This window comes from Nipponia nippon, unplaced genomic scaffold (assembly GCF_047370975.1).
Source record: "Nipponia nippon isolate SJK-2023a ecotype South Korea unplaced genomic scaffold, ASM4737097v1 scaffold_1, whole genome shotgun sequence".
NCBI lineage: Eukaryota > Metazoa > Chordata > Aves > Pelecaniformes > Threskiornithidae > Nipponia > Nipponia nippon.
Genome location: NW_028262290.1, coordinates 38,948,745 through 38,966,036, shown reverse-complemented (window position 1 = coordinate 38,966,036; position 17,292 = coordinate 38,948,745). Strand labels below are relative to the sequence as shown.

Below are 17,292 nucleotides of genomic sequence, written 5' to 3'. Positions count from 1 at the left end.
TTTTTTTTCTTTTTTTTTTTCTCATCTGATAAGAACTGGCTTAAGTTTGATGCAGGGTAAACCAGACTCGACCATTTCCTAAATTCAAAGGAGTTGCTCCATGCCAGTGCTGAATTAAAGGCTTTTATGCTTTACAGAAACACCTTTCAAGATCAAGTAACAGAAAAATGCTGTATGTTGAATAAATAATTTAAAAAATGAAAGCAATAGTTGTGAATGTGTGAGAAAAGTGTAAATGTAAACTTGAAAAAAATACCATGGACAGTCATTCAATATTAAAATAGATATATTCATTTTTATTGTGTCCTTGAAATATAAAATTCACTTAAGATGTTAGATTACTAAAATAATGAAGTTTCAATTTTCTTGTTCAGAAATTCACAATATACCTCATATCTCGGAGCCTTACTGATGGATATTAACTATTAAAGTGGAACCTAATCGTTGTTCATCTATATACAAAATGTCAGTTTGCACAATTAAGAGCAATTCACAATCTTTTCAATGTCAGAAAGTTCAATAATGAGGAAATAAAAGATCATTTATAACTCTACAAGAGAAATTCACAGACCAGTAATTATTCATAAAAACAGCAACGCCAAAAATAGTAACATGCAAATGGCTTAAAAGCATAAACTAAAGAACAGGTCCTCCATGTTTTTATATTAGCACATTAGGACATATTGGCAGAGATGTGAAAGTCTAATTTGCAAACAGGTACACATTGTCTTTTAAGTAATGTAACAGTTTAAAAAGTTTACAATAGCTTATAGCAGTACTGAGTGCCAGCATGAAAATGGAGAACACAGAATCTGTAAATTAAAATAAGAATAATAATTTTAAAAAAATCACATTTTTGCATTCACATTAGTTGATGAATTCACTTTTCTTCTTGGGTGCTATAAAGGGCCATACTGACTTAGTAAACTTATTTTATGTGAGAAAAAAGATGGATTTTTTTTTTTTAATAGCAGAAGAGATTATCAGTACAGCCATAGGCAGCGACAGCTTACAGTAGGAGGATGGTACTGACCAGCCGAGTCACATCTCAAACTGATCCGTGAGCACACCATTTCACGAGAGGAACAGCAGGGAAATTCAAGGGGCACCCGCGCACTCCTCCTGGCTGACCCCACGCTGGCTGGGTCAGCGGATGAGACAAGCAGGCATTGCTGGGCTTGCAGGGCAGACCCCCCTGCTGACGTGGAGAAGAGAGAGAAGGAAGCGCAAGGTCCAACTGCCTCCCACCACTCACCCCTGCAGCACCACTGGCACCTGAACGCTTGCAAAGAGCACTGCGGTTTCTGCTTAGATGATGTGGCCATCTTAGTGCCCCAGTGGCAGACACTAAGAGCTGATAGCTCCTGGGTTCTGCAGCAGAGGAGGTAATCAAAAACCGTATTGCTCCCTACATCATGAAACGTGCTCTCCTGGGTGCAGCATGCTGCGGCCAGCTTGGCTCCAGCTGGGACTTCCAGGGATGGTGCATGCTCATCCCATTGTGCTGCTATGGCTTATCGACCAGGAATACCGACACCGTGGGCCTTTCACTCCCTGCTCCACGGACACCGAGTCACTCCTGGTCAGACCAGCTGCTGACTCTCATTAAGCCACCTCCTCAGCTGCTGAGTACATGGACCAGAAGGGCTTAACATTTTCTCTGTCCTGCTCTAGCACTCGTAACTTTACAGGGGAATGAGACTTACCTCCTCTGCAGCTGGGGTATGCTAACCAGCAAAACTAACACACCAGGAGCATGAATTACCAGGGACACAGTTCCAGGACAAGCTGGGCAGGCACTGCTTTAAGTTTGATTATTTTGGTCCCTGAGCAAAAAGAGCAACTAACTCTTATCCCAGCAAAAAGCTGTCCTCTTGCCTGGTGCATAGAATGCTCTCCAACCCCGATGCAAGCCCTCCAAATGCCTTCACAGAGGTTTGCTGCAACTCCTGGGAGACATTCTGACACTTGTTTTCATTTTTTAAATGGAAGCATGCCCTATAGATTTAATTTCCTATTTTGGATACAGTCTAGCTCTTCTTTTAATTTCAGAACAGATACTATAAAACTAGGCTCACTAGATATAAGCCTGGGGGCACCATGCCAGTGTTTGAGGGACAGTGTGCTAGTGAGGTCCTTCAGTCTGCTGTCTCAGTGGAGGTAGGGGATGGAGATCCATGCCGCAGCAAAGGCACAAGGGTTATTGATGTGTTAGAAACCACGGAAGCCTGAGAAAGAATGGTCACGTAGGAATTAGAGCTTCTCCCCACAAAAAGATGGCGGGATCAACAGCCCAACTGAAGTGCATCTACACCAATGCACACAGGAGGGCAACAAACAGGAGGAGCTGGAAGCCATTGTGCAGCAGGAAAACTATGATATAGTTGCGATCGTGGAAACATGGTGGGATGACTCGCACAACTGGAGTGCAGCAATGGATGGCTATAAACTCTTCAGAAGGGATAGGCAAGGAAGGAGAGGTGGTGGGGTAGCCCTGTATGTTAGGGAATGTTTTGATTGTCTAGAGCTTAATGATGGTGACGATAGGGTTGAGTGTCAGGGGGAAGGCCAACAAGGCAGGTATCATGGTGGGAGTCTGTTATAGACCACCCAACCAGGATAAAGAGGCAGATGAAATATTCTATAAGCAGCTGGGAGAAGGCTCACAATCGCTAGCCCTTGTTCTCATGGGGGACCTCAACTTACCAGATGTCTGCTGGAAATACAACACAACAGAGAGGAAACAGTCCAGGAGGTTCCTGGAGTGCATGGAAGATGTCTTCCTGACACAGCTGGTGAGGGAGCCAACTAGGGAAGGCTGGACTTGTTGGTTGTGAACAGAGAAGGCCTGGTGGGTGATGTGGTGGTTGGAGGCCGTTATGGGCATGGCGATCACAAAATGATAAGAGTTTTCGGTTCTTGGAGAAGTAAGGAGGGGGGTCAGCAGAACTGCTACCTTGAACTTCTGGAGGGTAGACTTTGGCCTGTTTAGGAGCCTGGTTGACAGAGTCCCTTGGGAGGCAGTCCTGAAGGGCAAAGCAGTCCAGGAAGGCTGGACATTCTTCAAGAAGAAAACCTTAACAGCGCAGGAGCAGGCCGTCCCCAGGTGCCAAAAGATGAGCTGGTGGGGGAGAAGACCAGCCTGGCTGAACAGAGAGCTTTGCCTGGAACTCAGGAAAAGAAGGCGAGTTTATGACCTTTGGAAGAAGGGGCGGGACACTCAGGAACACTACAAGGATGTTGTGAGGTTATGCAGGGAGATGATTAGAAGGGCCAAAGCCCAACTGGAACTTAATTTGGCTACTGCTGTAAAAGACAATAAAAAATGTTTCTATAAATACATTAGCAACAATAGGAGTGCTAAGGAGAATCTCCATCCCTTATTCGATGTGGGGGGAAACATGGTGACAAAGGATGAGGAAAAAGTTGACATACTTAATGCCTTGTTTGCATTATAGTCAGACCAGTTGTTCTGGGGTACCCAGCCCCCTGAGCTGGAAGACGGGGATGGGGAGCAGAATGAAACCCCCATAATCCAAGGGGAAATGGTTGGCGATGTGCTACACCACTTAGACACACACAAGTCTATGGGGCCAGATGGGATACACCCAAGGGTACCAAAGGAGGTGGCAGAAGTGGTCACCAAGCCACTTTCCATCATTTATCAGCAGTCCTGGCTAACCGGGGAGGTCCCAGTTGACTGGAGGTTAGCAAATGTGACACCCATCTACAAGAAGGGTCGGAAGGAGGATCCGGGGAACTGCAGGCCTGTCAGTCTGCCCTCAGTGCCGGGGAAGGTTATGGAGCAGATCATCTTGAGCGTCATCACACGGCATGTGCGAGACAACCAGGTAATCAGGCTCAGTCAGCATGGGTTCATGAAAGGCAGGTCCTGCTTGACTAACCTGTCCTCCTTCTATGACAAGGTGACCTGCTCAGTGGATGAGGGGAAGGCTGTGGATGTTGTCTACCTAGACTTTAGTAAAGCCTTTGACATGTTTTCCCACAGCATTCTCCTGACTGCTCATGACTTGGACGGGCGTACTCTTTGCTGGGTGAAAAACTGGATGGATGGCCGGGCCTAAAGAGTTGTGGTGAATGGAGTTAAATCCAGTTGGTGGCCAGTCACAAGTGGTGTTCCCAGGGCTCAGTATCGGGGCCAGTTCTGTTTAATATCTTTATCAATGATCCGGACAAGGGGACCAAGTGCAGCCTCAGTAAGTTTGCAGATGACAGCAAGTTGGACGGGAGTGTTGATCTGCTGGAGGGCAGGAAGGCCCTACAGAGGGACCTGGACAGGCTGGATCAATGGGCCAACGCCAATTGTATGAGGTTCAACAAGGTGAAGCGCCGGGTCCTGCACTTGGGTCACAACAACCCCATGCAACGCTACAGGCTTGGGGAAAAGTGGCTGGAAAGCTGCCCGGTGGAAAAGGACCTGGTGGTGTTGGTCGCCAGCCGGCTGAATATGAGCCAGCAATGTGCCCAGGTCAATAGCATCCTGGTTTGTATCAGGAATAGTGTGGCCAGCAGGACCAGGGAAGTGATCGTCCCCTTGTAATCAGCACTGGTGAGGCCGCACCTCGAATACTCGGTTCAGTTTTGGGCCCCTGACTACAGGAAAGACATTGAGGTGCTGCAGCATGTCCAAAGAAGGGCAAGGAAGCTGGTGAAGGGTCTAGAGCACAAGTCTTATGAGGAGAGGCTGCGGGAACTGGGGTTGTTTAGCCTGGAGAAGAGGAGGCTGAGGGGAGACCTTATCGCTCTCTACAACAACCTGAAAGGAGGTTGTAGCGAGGTGGGGATCGGTCTCTTCTCCCAAGTAACAACGGACAGGATGAGAGGAAATGGCTTCGAGTTGTGCCAGGGGAGGTTTAGTTTGGATATTAGGAAAAATTTCTTCACTGAAAGGGCAGTCAGGCACTGGAAGAGGCTGCCAAGGGAAGCGGTTGAGTCCCCATCCCTGAAGGTATTTAAAAGCTGTGTAGATGTTGTGCTTAGGGACATGGTTTAGTGGTGGACTTGTCAGTGCTACGTTAACGGTTGGACTTGATGATCTCAAAGGTCTTTTCTAACCTGAACTATTCTATGATTCTATGATTCTATACAAACTGATCAGCAATTAATCTGAAAATACTAATGATTTGCATGTACTTTTGGCACAGTCCTATTATGTTCTACCAAATTATGCAGCAGCCTGTGATATTCTAATTCAAAATCCTAAAAATAGAATACAATCATAAAAAAAAATTCTTCTGTTTAAAACAAATACCTGCTGTTATTTTTGCAGTTGCTTCAGGTTTGTTTCAAAGTTGGATGCCAAAGAAAGATTTATCATAACTGTGGCATGAGACATTTTACAGCTTACATTTAAGCAATAATGGAATACAGTCAACAGTATAATGATATCAACGTTTCCTTTCTCAATAAACCAGGCTCTAATGTCCAAACTGGATTGTGAGCTACGGCTGAGTACCGAATAGCTCCTACAGGGTAACTACAGCAGTAAGTAACTTGAGTGCAAGAATCTCTCCATAAAAACAAATTTTATTCTGTGGCACAAAGCAACAATCAGCTTTTGCTGTTGATTAAATGTTGAAGTAAAGTTAAAGCATTTAATCAACTGCAAAGGCCATTTAATGTAAGCGTACTCCAACAGTGTAGACATTATTGATATTATATATGAAAAGAAAATGTTTATCCAATATATCTCACAAAATCACAATTTTCTCCTCAGAGGATTTGGAATGTGGCTGTGCCAATCTCTGAAAGCCTTTCTACTGATGCTGATCCTTATTTAGGGTATGTGCTTTACAGGAATAACTAAACAGGCTTCTACACAAATAACAATAAATAATTCTTATCCTTAATGTGTACGTAGCAGTTTCCATCCATAGGCCATCAAGTGCTTTAGAAATGAGTAAAATTTCTGATTTTAAAGACTTAGGCTGGCACATCCCAAAGAAAGATGGTTTTGGGGAACACAGGGCAAGGCCCACAGACATGGCTACTCTCCCATCACAAGTATCATCTTGGCAAATTGAGACTGGACAGCCACAAGAATCCTCATCAGTATCAGAAGTGATGGCTGGGAAGAGAGACAGGGTCTAAAAATCTCAGATCCCGCGCACTAGGAAATTCATTTTTGAAAGAAGAGCTGGTCACCCATTGAAGCAGGTTGGGCAGGCAGTATACAGATAACTTCTGTGGCTGCCCAGAGTTTTCACTTGCTCAAATTTTGGCCCCACGGAAGAGCCTATTTTCTAATTTGTAGATGGATAAGTCTGTTTCCAAATACAGGTCACACTACTCTGCCTACCCATAACGTAGGCACAGTAAAACACTATTAAAAAGTAGTTTTAGATACCACACTTGCCCTTGAAGCCCTCTTCTTCTTTTGCCTTTTTGGAGAAACAAACAAACACAAGAAATGGTCAAAATAAACACACAGACGTGTTACTAGGAAAACAGTGAGACAAACAGAAGGTAATTTTTGAGATGATAGAATCATTTCAAAGAGGCTCATATATTTTCTCCCTGAAGAATATATTTTTTTGGCTCAAAAGCAAAAATAGATAATTTAGACTTGATCCAGAGCCTATTAAAATCAACAGAACCTCCCTTCTGACTTTAAATGACTGCAGGAAAAAATCACAGATTTTAATTTTTTTGCATTGCACCGAAAAAAAAAAAAAGAAGAAAAGCAAAGCATTCACCCTCAGTACATAAAACTGAAGTCAGAAATGTGTTGCCAGTAAGACATTCTTGCAAATCATCCCCCACCACCCCACATAGCTTCCATCCCATCTCCCAGATAAGAGCTAAGACACTCAAGACCATGAAGGTAACAGAGCAAATAAAAAGTTAGAATAATAATCAATAAAAATTTTTTCACCCCCTAGAATTAAGTTCCCCCTCTCTTGCTATTATGCTTCTATGAGCAGATGCAGAGATGCCTCCAGACGGTGGGTTTATGGACCTCCCAGTCTAACAAGGGGGAACCCCTGTGACAGAGGGCTGCTGAGCCCGTTTCCCATATAAACGGCCTGGATTCAGCTTGATGCCATCCTCCCTGTAAATCCTACTCAACTCATGACCAAGAATACGGGGGTCCATCTTGTAGGGACGTTGGGCTATTTACTTGGCCAAACTCTTGTCATCTCACCTCACTATTCACAACTCAGGCAGGACAAATTGAGGTTGCATGTCCCCGCATCTGATATCTACCTCCAGCCCAAGGGCTTTTCTCCTTAGAAACAAATAGGAAGGAGGTAAAAGCAGAGAGGGAAAAGCAAATGTTTCCCAAAATACAAAGCTGAGTGATGAAACAGAGGAAACACGGAGATTAGTAGAAGGTATATAGGCAGCCACTCACTTTAAGGACCTTAGCTTGTAACGGAAGGCAATATCAACGTCTGGCAGGAGGATACCAAGGCCCATACGACTGTTATCAAGTCTGACAGCTTTGTTTTCCACTAGTTCTACATCGAAATGAGCCAATAGTAAGAAAAGAAACATCTTCATCTCATTCATTGCAAGGAACCTCCCTGGACACATGCTGATCCCAGAGCCAAAGGGCATTAGGAAATACTTCAGTTTTCTTCCTGCCTTGTAGAATGTGGTTTTCTTCTTGCCATTCTCTATGTATCGATCGAACTTATACTCCTGAAAATAAAAGAGAGAGAGAGCGTGATATCTAACAAGGCAGTTACATGAGTTGCTTTGTTTGCACAACGGTAACGCTTCTGAAACCCAGAAAATAAGATAAAGAGGAAGACAAGGAGCTGACAGATTCTCCTTTTTAGTTGGTTCCCTCAAGTTTCATTAACTCACATTATCTTCCCTGCAAAGAACACTCCTTAAATCCACTTACTTAGCTTAGCCCTTTTACATCAAGCTGCTTCAACTTCCACGTCTCATCCACTGAGTGTCTGGCCTATATTGATTGTAATTAGATTTTGACCGCTTTGTAGCAGGGACAATGAACCTTAGTGGAAGGACAATTTTCTTGTAAAGCATCATACGCACTCGGTGTGGTACATACATCATGAATAAGGATAATCTGCCAAATTCTGCAAATGCCTATGAATAAATTAATGCATTGCACTGATCTTGCTCTTGCAAGCTAGAGCAAAATCCATCCTTCTTTTGCACCCAGTGGTGCAGATTATTCGAAAACCAGACCCGATGCTTTGCAGTCAATTTTCCCTGCAGTTGGAGATGGTTCCTGCTTAATTTGCCACATTTGACCTTCAAATGTTTTGCTCTGGAAGCTGTGTGCAAAGCAGGACAACTGCCAGTGATTGACCATTATAAAGAGGGTGCTTTCAAGTAAGGCTTGAGGTTGCGTTTGTAACCTGCGTTCCATAAATTGAACATCTTTCTGACTATTTTCCAGTAGCAGGATCCCTGTTTAGAGATAATTCATGTTTTTGAATGAAGGAGATCTGGCATCCTCACTCAGTCAACGGCAAATTAACCACTTACAAAATCCTCCTGCATGCTTTGAATAAAAATGACAGACACTTCTTGCTTATGGTCACTCATTAGCATTTGTCCTGCTTTGCATACATCTGCTATAGCAGCAGCCATTTGGAGCTGGCTGGGAACAAGTCAGTCAGACAGAAACCAACCTCAACTGATTAAAAAAACCCACACCACAATGAAAAATACACTGATACTGATCTACTCATTAGATTAAAGGCTCTGAAAACCATGCACTGCAGGTCTTGCTGTCAAGAAAAAACAGTGTCAGGGGAGGTGGTCTATGAGAAAGGGAACAAGTACAAGGTGCACTGGAGGAGATGTGACTTTGGGTGTTGAAGAACAGAAGCTTGTTTCTCTAAATGGCAGATGCCTGGATTTTCCATAAAGATAAAGGTGATTATATCTTGTGTTTCCACTGATAAGTAATTATTTTCAATCTCTTTGTATACCTCAGCCAAAAGGAAGCATGCCAATTTTTTTTCCCAGTAAGTTATTGCTTTGTTTGAAGAAGCACAGTAACAAACGAAAGCCCAGAATACCACTTCTTCCTTAAAAAAGATTCTCTTCCTGAAATGTAAATCCTGGTGGTCTAAAAAAGCACTACTAAATATGATCTGCAATCGCTTAAAAAACCAACCCAACCCAGACCAGAGCTCTTCACTTTGTTGGAACATTTCCACAAGGTGCACTCCTGGTGTCTGGAGCAATTAAGAACTGTGGTATTGAACACATGGACATAGTGGGTCAAACCTTATGCTTTCTTTGTCATCTTAAGAGCCATCTGAGAGTTGTAATTGCTTTTAACAAAAAATAAATTGGTGTCTAAGGAATTGGGAAAGCAGAAAACAAGTGTGAGACAGGAATGGAGCCAATGACTAACGTCAAACTCAGGCTTGTGCTGCTGAAGCCCCTTGGGTTGGTTTCCTTAAAAGCTAGTTCGCTGGCTAAATAAAGACTAATTTTTGACAATAAAGGAATGCCATGCAGCCATGCACAAGGCCTCCTTGGAAGACACAGGGTGGTTGATGGCAAGCAAAAGGTGAAGACACTGAGCAAGAACAGGCGATGAAGTTCTGTGTGGACGGCTTTTTAAGAGTATTAAGAAAACTGAGCAATCTCCTGTGATTGATATAAGCCTCTCTCTGTCAAATCTCATATTTAGCCTTGTTTGGGAAGCCACCAGGTAGGGTTTCCTGCAGAGTTTCCTGATGTTTCACGCTATGGGATTTGCAGAGTTTATTTACTGAGCTCTATAACTAGCTGAGTTAGGATTTAGGGGTTCACTTACCCACTTTATAGAAAACTGACTCATTTATTTAGGCTTTGATGAGTGGAGAAAGAGGTCAACAATATACGCTTACACTTATACAATATGGTGCCAAAGCAGAAGATAGCTTGAACTTAAATTTATGTATCCAGGAGAAAAGCTTTGCTACAAAATTATCTCGTCAAGCTGCCTGTTTTCCCAGGAAAGTTTTCCCTAAATACATGACAAGCTCAAGACTGCACCTTTCAAAAAATTCATTCTCCATCTCTATCTGATCCTCAGTAGTTATTGTTGAAAGCACACTGCATATTTTAAGAACCAAACAGAACAGTGATTTCCCCACTTTTCGAGAGGGCCCATGTGCTGAAATCAATGTACTGCAATGTGTGGATTGCTCATTCACTATCAAAAAGATAAAATATATGAACTAAAGCTGTACTGTGAAAGCTGAACAGAGCTGATACTAAGCAGATATATTCAAGCAATGGAAATATGGTAATATATTCTGGCAATTATTGGATAAGGGAGGGGATCAGTTTCCACACTGATGCTTTTGGTCTAGGACCTAAACAAACAGATGGACTTTTGACAAATCAATAATGTTCTCCAACATAAAGTGTTAAGAATAAAACAAGAAAAAGCTTATTTGCTAGTTGTTACTTTTTAAGGCTAGAAATATTAATCAACTATTTGCCAATATATGGATTATTTTTTAAAACCCTAATTTTCTCAGTGGGCTTTGTCTTCATTTTTGGGTGGGGACAGCCAGCAGAAACCTCCTGGATGTCACTTCCATTTTCATGGCTCCAGTGTTCATCCTGGTGACTATACCTTACTCCTGCTAACTCCGACACACTCCACACCTCCTCTCACTGAGGCTGGTGGAGTTCCTGCACAGTGAGATGCCGTCCCGCAGTAACAAAGCACTTGATCCGCATCTTTTCTCTGCAACCTCACATTCTTAAATTCCTGAAAGGAAGAGCCTCGGAGAGCAATGCCTCTAACATGGTTTTTCTATAAACATGTAAAAAAATCCAGTTCCATTCTTCTCTGGTTCGAATGCCAAGGATGGAAATCAGCATGGCTGGGAGGCATCCATTTGTTTAGGAAAATGGGGATGAGGAATGGATCAGGTACGAGCTTTTGCCTCTCAGGCACAGGAGGCATTTAACAGCCTCAGCGTGCCCCCTTGCTCTTCCTCTGTGGCACCCTGGGTTGGGGAGAGCAATCCGGGGGAGCAAACTAGCCGAGACAAGGACTATTCAATTTGCAAGCAGGTGGTGAACTTCTGAAGCCGTATTAAGGCTGAGGCAGGGTGGATTAATTTTGAGTCTTTGATATTCATTAACTCAAGCGTCAGAGAAAAATACAAGGAGATGACACAATTACCCTCCGAGCTTCGCTGCAGAGCAACAGCTTTACAGTCTCAAGTTCACAACACTCTACTAATTGATCAAGAAGGGGTGAATCCCTACGAAGGGAGGTGAAAAAGCATAAGGCTCAAGTAAGACACCGCTATTATAGGGCTTCAGAGAGTCAATGATGCTTTGGGGGCACTTAGCTAAATGGCCCACATTATTTGCTATTTAAACCACCTTCTATTATTCAGCCCTCCTTGGGTATCAAATGATCCACTGCCAAACAAAAGCCACATTTAGCCTAAAGTTTATGGGAGTCAACGGGCAATTGTCAATTCCTTTGAAAGCAGTCGCAGTCAGTATCATCGCCATATTTCTCTCTTCAGGCCATGAATCTTTTGACCTATAGGGCCCTAGAAAATACATCTGAAAGGAGGAAGATTTGTTCCACAAGAAGGAACAGCAGTAAAAAAAAAAGCAAAACAAACCACAGATCACAAAAGGCTTGGCTGCTGCGATGTGCCTGGGTAGGAAGAGTAGCACCAGCTGAGTGTTTACCTTAGGATCTTCATAGACCTCAGGGTCCATGTGCAAAATCTGTGGGTAAAGGGCTATCCAGTCTCCTTTCCTCAAACCGACTTCTTGATTCCCTTCAAGCTTGAGAACAAAATCCTCCTGGCTGATGCGAATGTTCATGGAGGACGAGCACATTCGTAAACTCTCATTTAAGGCACTCTCTGCGATTAAACAAAACCGGAGGGGAGGGAAGCGTCAGAAATATGGGAGATGATTGGAAGTTATACACGGCTACAGCTGCTGAATCTCGACAGGTTTAGTAGGGCAGGCTAAAGGAAAAAAAAAGGAAAAAAACCCCCACAAACCAAACATAAAGCAGAGACCAGGAGGAGGCAATAAACATCCCCGCAGGGTTGGGGCAGGGAGCCACGACGCTGAACCTCCCGATGTGATTCTCACTGATGGTGCTGAGAAATCCTGTCGACTGTAGGCAGCACCGAGTTTTGGGTGGAAAGTCATTATTCAGGCATCACGTTGAAAACAACGCAATCAAAAGACACGAACGCTTTATGCATTTACATATATTTCAGAGGTTACAAGCACATACTAGCAAAAGAATCCATGGAGCTATTTAGCTTGTCTTTTGAAAGCTGTTGGATGTAATGGCAGGACTATATGTTAGAAAAAAATCATTTCACTTGCTAATTCCATACTCAGAGGATTTTAAAATTTATTTATTTTCTTTTCTGTGCACTATGCTGCCAAATGATAGTGTCTGTTATGGTCAGAGTGAATGAAAGCAATTCATTATTTGCCTGGTAATTTTAAGAGAGTAAGACACTTTTAATTGGCCAAGAGAAAACAAAACATAGTCCTTTCAGGCTTAGGGAATGCAAGATTTCTGTCTCTACCATCACATCCTGGAAGGCTCCAGAAGCTGAATGTCCTTGCTTTCCCAGTGGCCTTCACCTTTTGCTCCTAGCACGACAGATTTTATGGCTAATTTCCGGCAATTTATCCTGGCAGTTTGAGGAGGAATTCCTTTGGGAATAATACGCATAATTTGCATAAATCATTCTGATAGCATGTATATCAGCATGTAGCTCCTGTCTAGGGCTGCATCTCTCACTTTGTAATCAAAACTGACTATTTTTCCACCAGCGTGTACGGGCGCTGTTATATGTGACTTGATTCCTTCTAATCATCAGTGTGAAAAATAGCCTAAAATAGGGTTTCATTTGCACATAATAATCCATTTGTGTCTGCATTTATGTTCTGTGATATCAAATAAGCCTTCTCTAAGTGTTCACCAAGGCACTGTAACTGCTGCACCCAAAAGGTTAGTTTACTAGAGATAGTAGCTACCCAGTGTAGATGCCTCTGAAAAAAAATAACAACAAATGTTCTTTCACTAAAAATTAAATCTGGTGCAGCATGCATAGCAAATAAAGTGGCCCTGGATGCTTTCTTGCAGGAGGTTTTTCCTTAAGCATGCATTTGTCTAAAGAAATGAGGCTGCGGTCAGCTTTGTGTGGCCAGCACCGTGATTCAATGTGACGTACAGTGAGTCTGTGCATATTCTTTTGGACTGCCTTCGTTACTATAATCAGGCAGAGTCAAATCGGCTTGTTGGTGACGAAGCCAGAAAAGAACCCTGGTTCCAGAAGATGGCCTCTACTGCGGATAGCCACAAGGCACCTGACACGATAGATTTCAACTGGCAGTGCTCTGGCAGCAAAACTTTACGTGGTAAAAAGAAAGGGTCCAGCCTCCGCTCCCAGACTGCCTTCAACCTGTGGAAAATGAAGCTGGTAACTCCACACCGGTCCATCATTTGGAAACGGTGGCAACATACATAGCGACTCCAGAAATCAGATGAGGAAGGGGGAAGGAGGGGAAAAAAAACAATAGAAAAATAATTATTAAAGCGCCGCTGTGAAACAGCAGGTTTACATTTAACCACCCAAGCGATGCGGTCACATCCTATCGGCGGACATCCTCCCAGAAAGCACGGCAGTCCCTGCCCGCTGCCGGATCCCAGATGACAATTGGGCAGCATATCTTATGCAGAAGTTAATCACAATAATGGAGCACAAAGTGTGGCTTAGCGGTCAGATCGTAAATGACAAATCTGTTTTACCTTCCAGTACCAGTTATGTGTGGAAGGCGAGCTTGGCTCTCGCTTTGAGCGATCATGCCGATAATCATTAGATGACAAAAGTAATGAGTCACATTATGATCAACAAAGGAGAATGGAGCTTATATGGCTTCGCAGGCTCACATTAAAAAAATAGACAGTCAGCTTTCCACAAATGCCGGAGCTATACATTGAGAGGAATGACAACTGCACAATAAAACTGCAGCCTCTACTTGCAGTTGTCATAGTTCAGCAGACACCAGCCATCGCTGCTGACAGACCAGCTGGGTAGCTTGGGAGGCCTTCCATTCTGCACCGTGAGGTACAGTAAATTATCCAGCACGGTAGAGCAACATCTGTTTCTGTGCTTGTGCCGAACAAACAAGGCAATTTAAAGCATACCAAGGGATAACCAAGCAGCAAATGAACATGACCCTCATTTTTTTCCCCCCTTCTTACACACATGAGATGCTAAACTTCACTGTGTGAGCGCTACATAAAGAAGCCAGGCTGTTGTTTGATAAGGTGTTGTCAGAGAGATTTTACATATTTTCTAGAGAGAGAGGGGAAAAAAAGAGAGATATCTCTCTCATAGTATTGTTATTCTTAGAATCCTCCCACTTCCCTCTTCATTTCTCTTATACTAAAGCTAGCACTCAGCTTCCAATTCATTCTAGATTTTTTTTTTTAAACTGTTTCAATATACTTATAAATATTCAGTCTTTAAACCCTAATTTGCTATACTTAGTTCACATGCCTTCAAGCATTTGTCTTCCAATTTCCACTGAATAAATGCGTACTAATGAGAAATAGAGCAAGCTGCTGAGGCAAAGCTGGGTGACTTGAGCCTGGCCTGCCACCAGCTTGTGATAGGCAGGCAAATTGAGTTAAAATGAAAAGTCTTGTCAGCTGAAATACAACATGGTAGCCAAACAGCAAGCTGTCAATCATCCAGCCAAAACAAGGGACTGCAGGTAATAAAAGGTCATTGCGAATCATAAGTGCATTTGGCTTTCGTAGGCAAGTTAATTTTAATTAAACATGATCTCTATCTGTAAATGTTTTATAAAACTTATTGTGCATAATGGATTGTTAATTTTACACTAACACATAGCAGGTAATAGGGTACTATAATTATTAGAGTGTATTGTAGGGAAATAGCTATCGAGTATGCAAATATTTTGGGGGGGGGTCATTTACCCACAGGCATCACGGTGTGCCAACACAAACAATGATCTGAAACAAGAACTAAATGGTACCACCCAGCCCATTTCAGGAAAATATATTCATTTCTCTCAGTCCAACCAACGATTTTAATGCTTAGCATTTGTGTTAAGACTACGCACTCTGTATTAGCTGTTTTTAGGTTCCTACCCTTTCCTGTGTACGAAACAATTTTTCAAGCTGTGCTCTTTTCTCAGGAAATATCTGGGATTCAGCAATGACCTGGGGCAAGAATGCTTCACCGTATAAATGAATGGACTAATATTAAACAAACGAACTGACTAAACATGGTTAGCATTAAACATGCACTAAGTATATCTCTGCTTTACCCTTTGCATTTCCATTATAACCATAAAAACCGACAGACCATTCTCATGTGTCGTTTACCATATTAGAGCTCCGTTGTGAGCCATAACAACTAATAATGTATGTTACCCTGCGCACACAAATAGGCATGTTTGGGATTCGGGAAAAGTCTTACGTAGACAAAACCGTGTGCTGCCCCAGAAATGCCATTGGAAAAAAATAATCCGAGCCAAAATTTGCTAGTTTTGCTGTGTGTTGAAAGCTTTTTTTTTTTTTTTTTTTAAATCACATACCTGTGCTTTGAATTTAGAAGTAAATCAGGCCATGTTGTTCCCTAGACCCAAAGAATGTGACCATAATAACAACGGTGCTTCCTGAGAAAGGCAATTCCTAGCAATTCTTGCTTGTTCTCCATAGCATGCGGAATCTAAAAAAAGGCTCTTGTTATAGTAGGCCAAAAAGAGGACAGAGAATCAGAGCACTTAAAGCAGGAGAATGAGATGACAAGGTGAGGAACATACAAGAATCCCACCTGGTCTGCCTTACTCGAGAGCAGGGACAGAAATCCCAGTTTTCTGTGCTCTGGGATGGCACAGGGCATGAGAGGGAAGAGGAAAAGCTCAGTCTCGGAGGTTGGGGTCAGCGAGCTGCAAGGGCAAAGGCAGTGCTGGCCCACAGCCTTCCCGCGACGTGGGGATTTTTGGTGCGCAAGCAATGCAAATGGGGACCTTTGTCCCTCCTACACATTTATTAACAAAATATCCCTTTCCCCTTTCCACTGGAGCATGACTTTAATTCTCTTATGGTACAGATTTTTTTTCTATATTATTATTTTATGGGACAGTATCCAGCCCTTTATGACTTAAGTGCCAGAAGAATTGAAATCTAGCTTCTGTTCATACCACATTACATTTAACGCGATTATAAAATTTAACAAAAGTGTTACAAGAATACTACAAAGTAGGATGTGGCACTTTCCCCTCAACACATAAATCAAATGTTACCAAGGTACTTCAAGATTTCAAGGAGCAGCAGAGAAATGACACAGTTAATGTTTTAAACTGTTCATACAATTTTGCACCAGATGGTTTTAGTGAAGTACATGCTTTTATTTTCCTTATTCCTACACTTCTGGGGTGCCTTTTTTATTTTTTTTCTTTTTTTCCCTGCCATTACCATCTCAGTTTCCAAATACAGAATAAATTCTCTCTTGATCTTCTTGATGCTCAGTAACTTTCCTTTTCTATTATTTTTTGGTGGATGCTAACTGATATGAAGCAATTTTACTTGTGTTCCTCAAAAGTACATTAAATGCTTAGGATTGCATGTTATTCTTCAGAAGTCTGCTTGTCATCAGATCTCTCTCCTACTTCAAAAGCATCTTCCATCAGTTAGAGATAAATCTGCATCAAAACAGCTGTGACTCCAGATGAAACCAACTTACTAGACTCATGCTATAGAAGATAAACATTAATGCTCTAACAAAAAGCAACTGGATCAGTCTCGATTTTATATTTGTACTGAGAAACAATTCAAGTTTGAACACAGGTTCTTGACACATGCCACACTGGATGGTCCTGGAGAATGGCAGCTATTATATCCAAATCAAGCTTAGGTACTGCTCCACCACCCTGTCTTGACACAGCTTCTTTTAAGAGTGGAACATGTGTTGTAGTAATGTAACATGTAAGTGGCTGGACTCAATCATCTTTTCCAACTTAAATGATTCTACTATGATTCTATGATTCTATAACATCAGTTCAGGCTGTGAGCTACCAAAACATAGAGACACGAGCTCAGTTTTAACAGGGGACTGGTTTCAATATTAAAAAAGAGAGGGATATTGAACCTTTATGCTTTTGTTCAGCTGTTGTGTATCCTGCTAACACTACCTATAGGGACTTTCAGATGCTTAAAGGTTAGGTTCCTACCCGCTACACCCTCTCTCCTCCCTTGGGCTAATTTTAGCATTATCTTGCCCGTGCCTGTGCACTAGG

General features: G+C 42.5%; 1 protein-coding gene across 2 annotated transcripts in view; it reads right to left on the bottom strand.

Annotated features, from left to right (window-relative positions):
• Positions 1-268: 268 nt before the first annotated feature.
• Positions 269-17,292, bottom strand: part of CYP7B1 (cytochrome P450 family 7 subfamily B member 1) — a 130,221-nt gene continuing 113,197 nt past the window's right edge. For both annotated transcript variants that reach the window (XM_087752427.1, XM_087752428.1), the window contains exons 5-6: positions 11,671-11,849; positions 269-7,665 (exon numbers count right to left, since the gene is read on the bottom strand). In XM_087752427.1, coding sequence (XP_087608553.1) covers positions 7,372-7,665; positions 11,671-11,849 — 473 coding nt within the window. In that variant the 3' untranslated portion in view covers positions 269-7,371. The remainder of the gene's footprint in view (positions 7,666-11,670; positions 11,850-17,292) is intronic.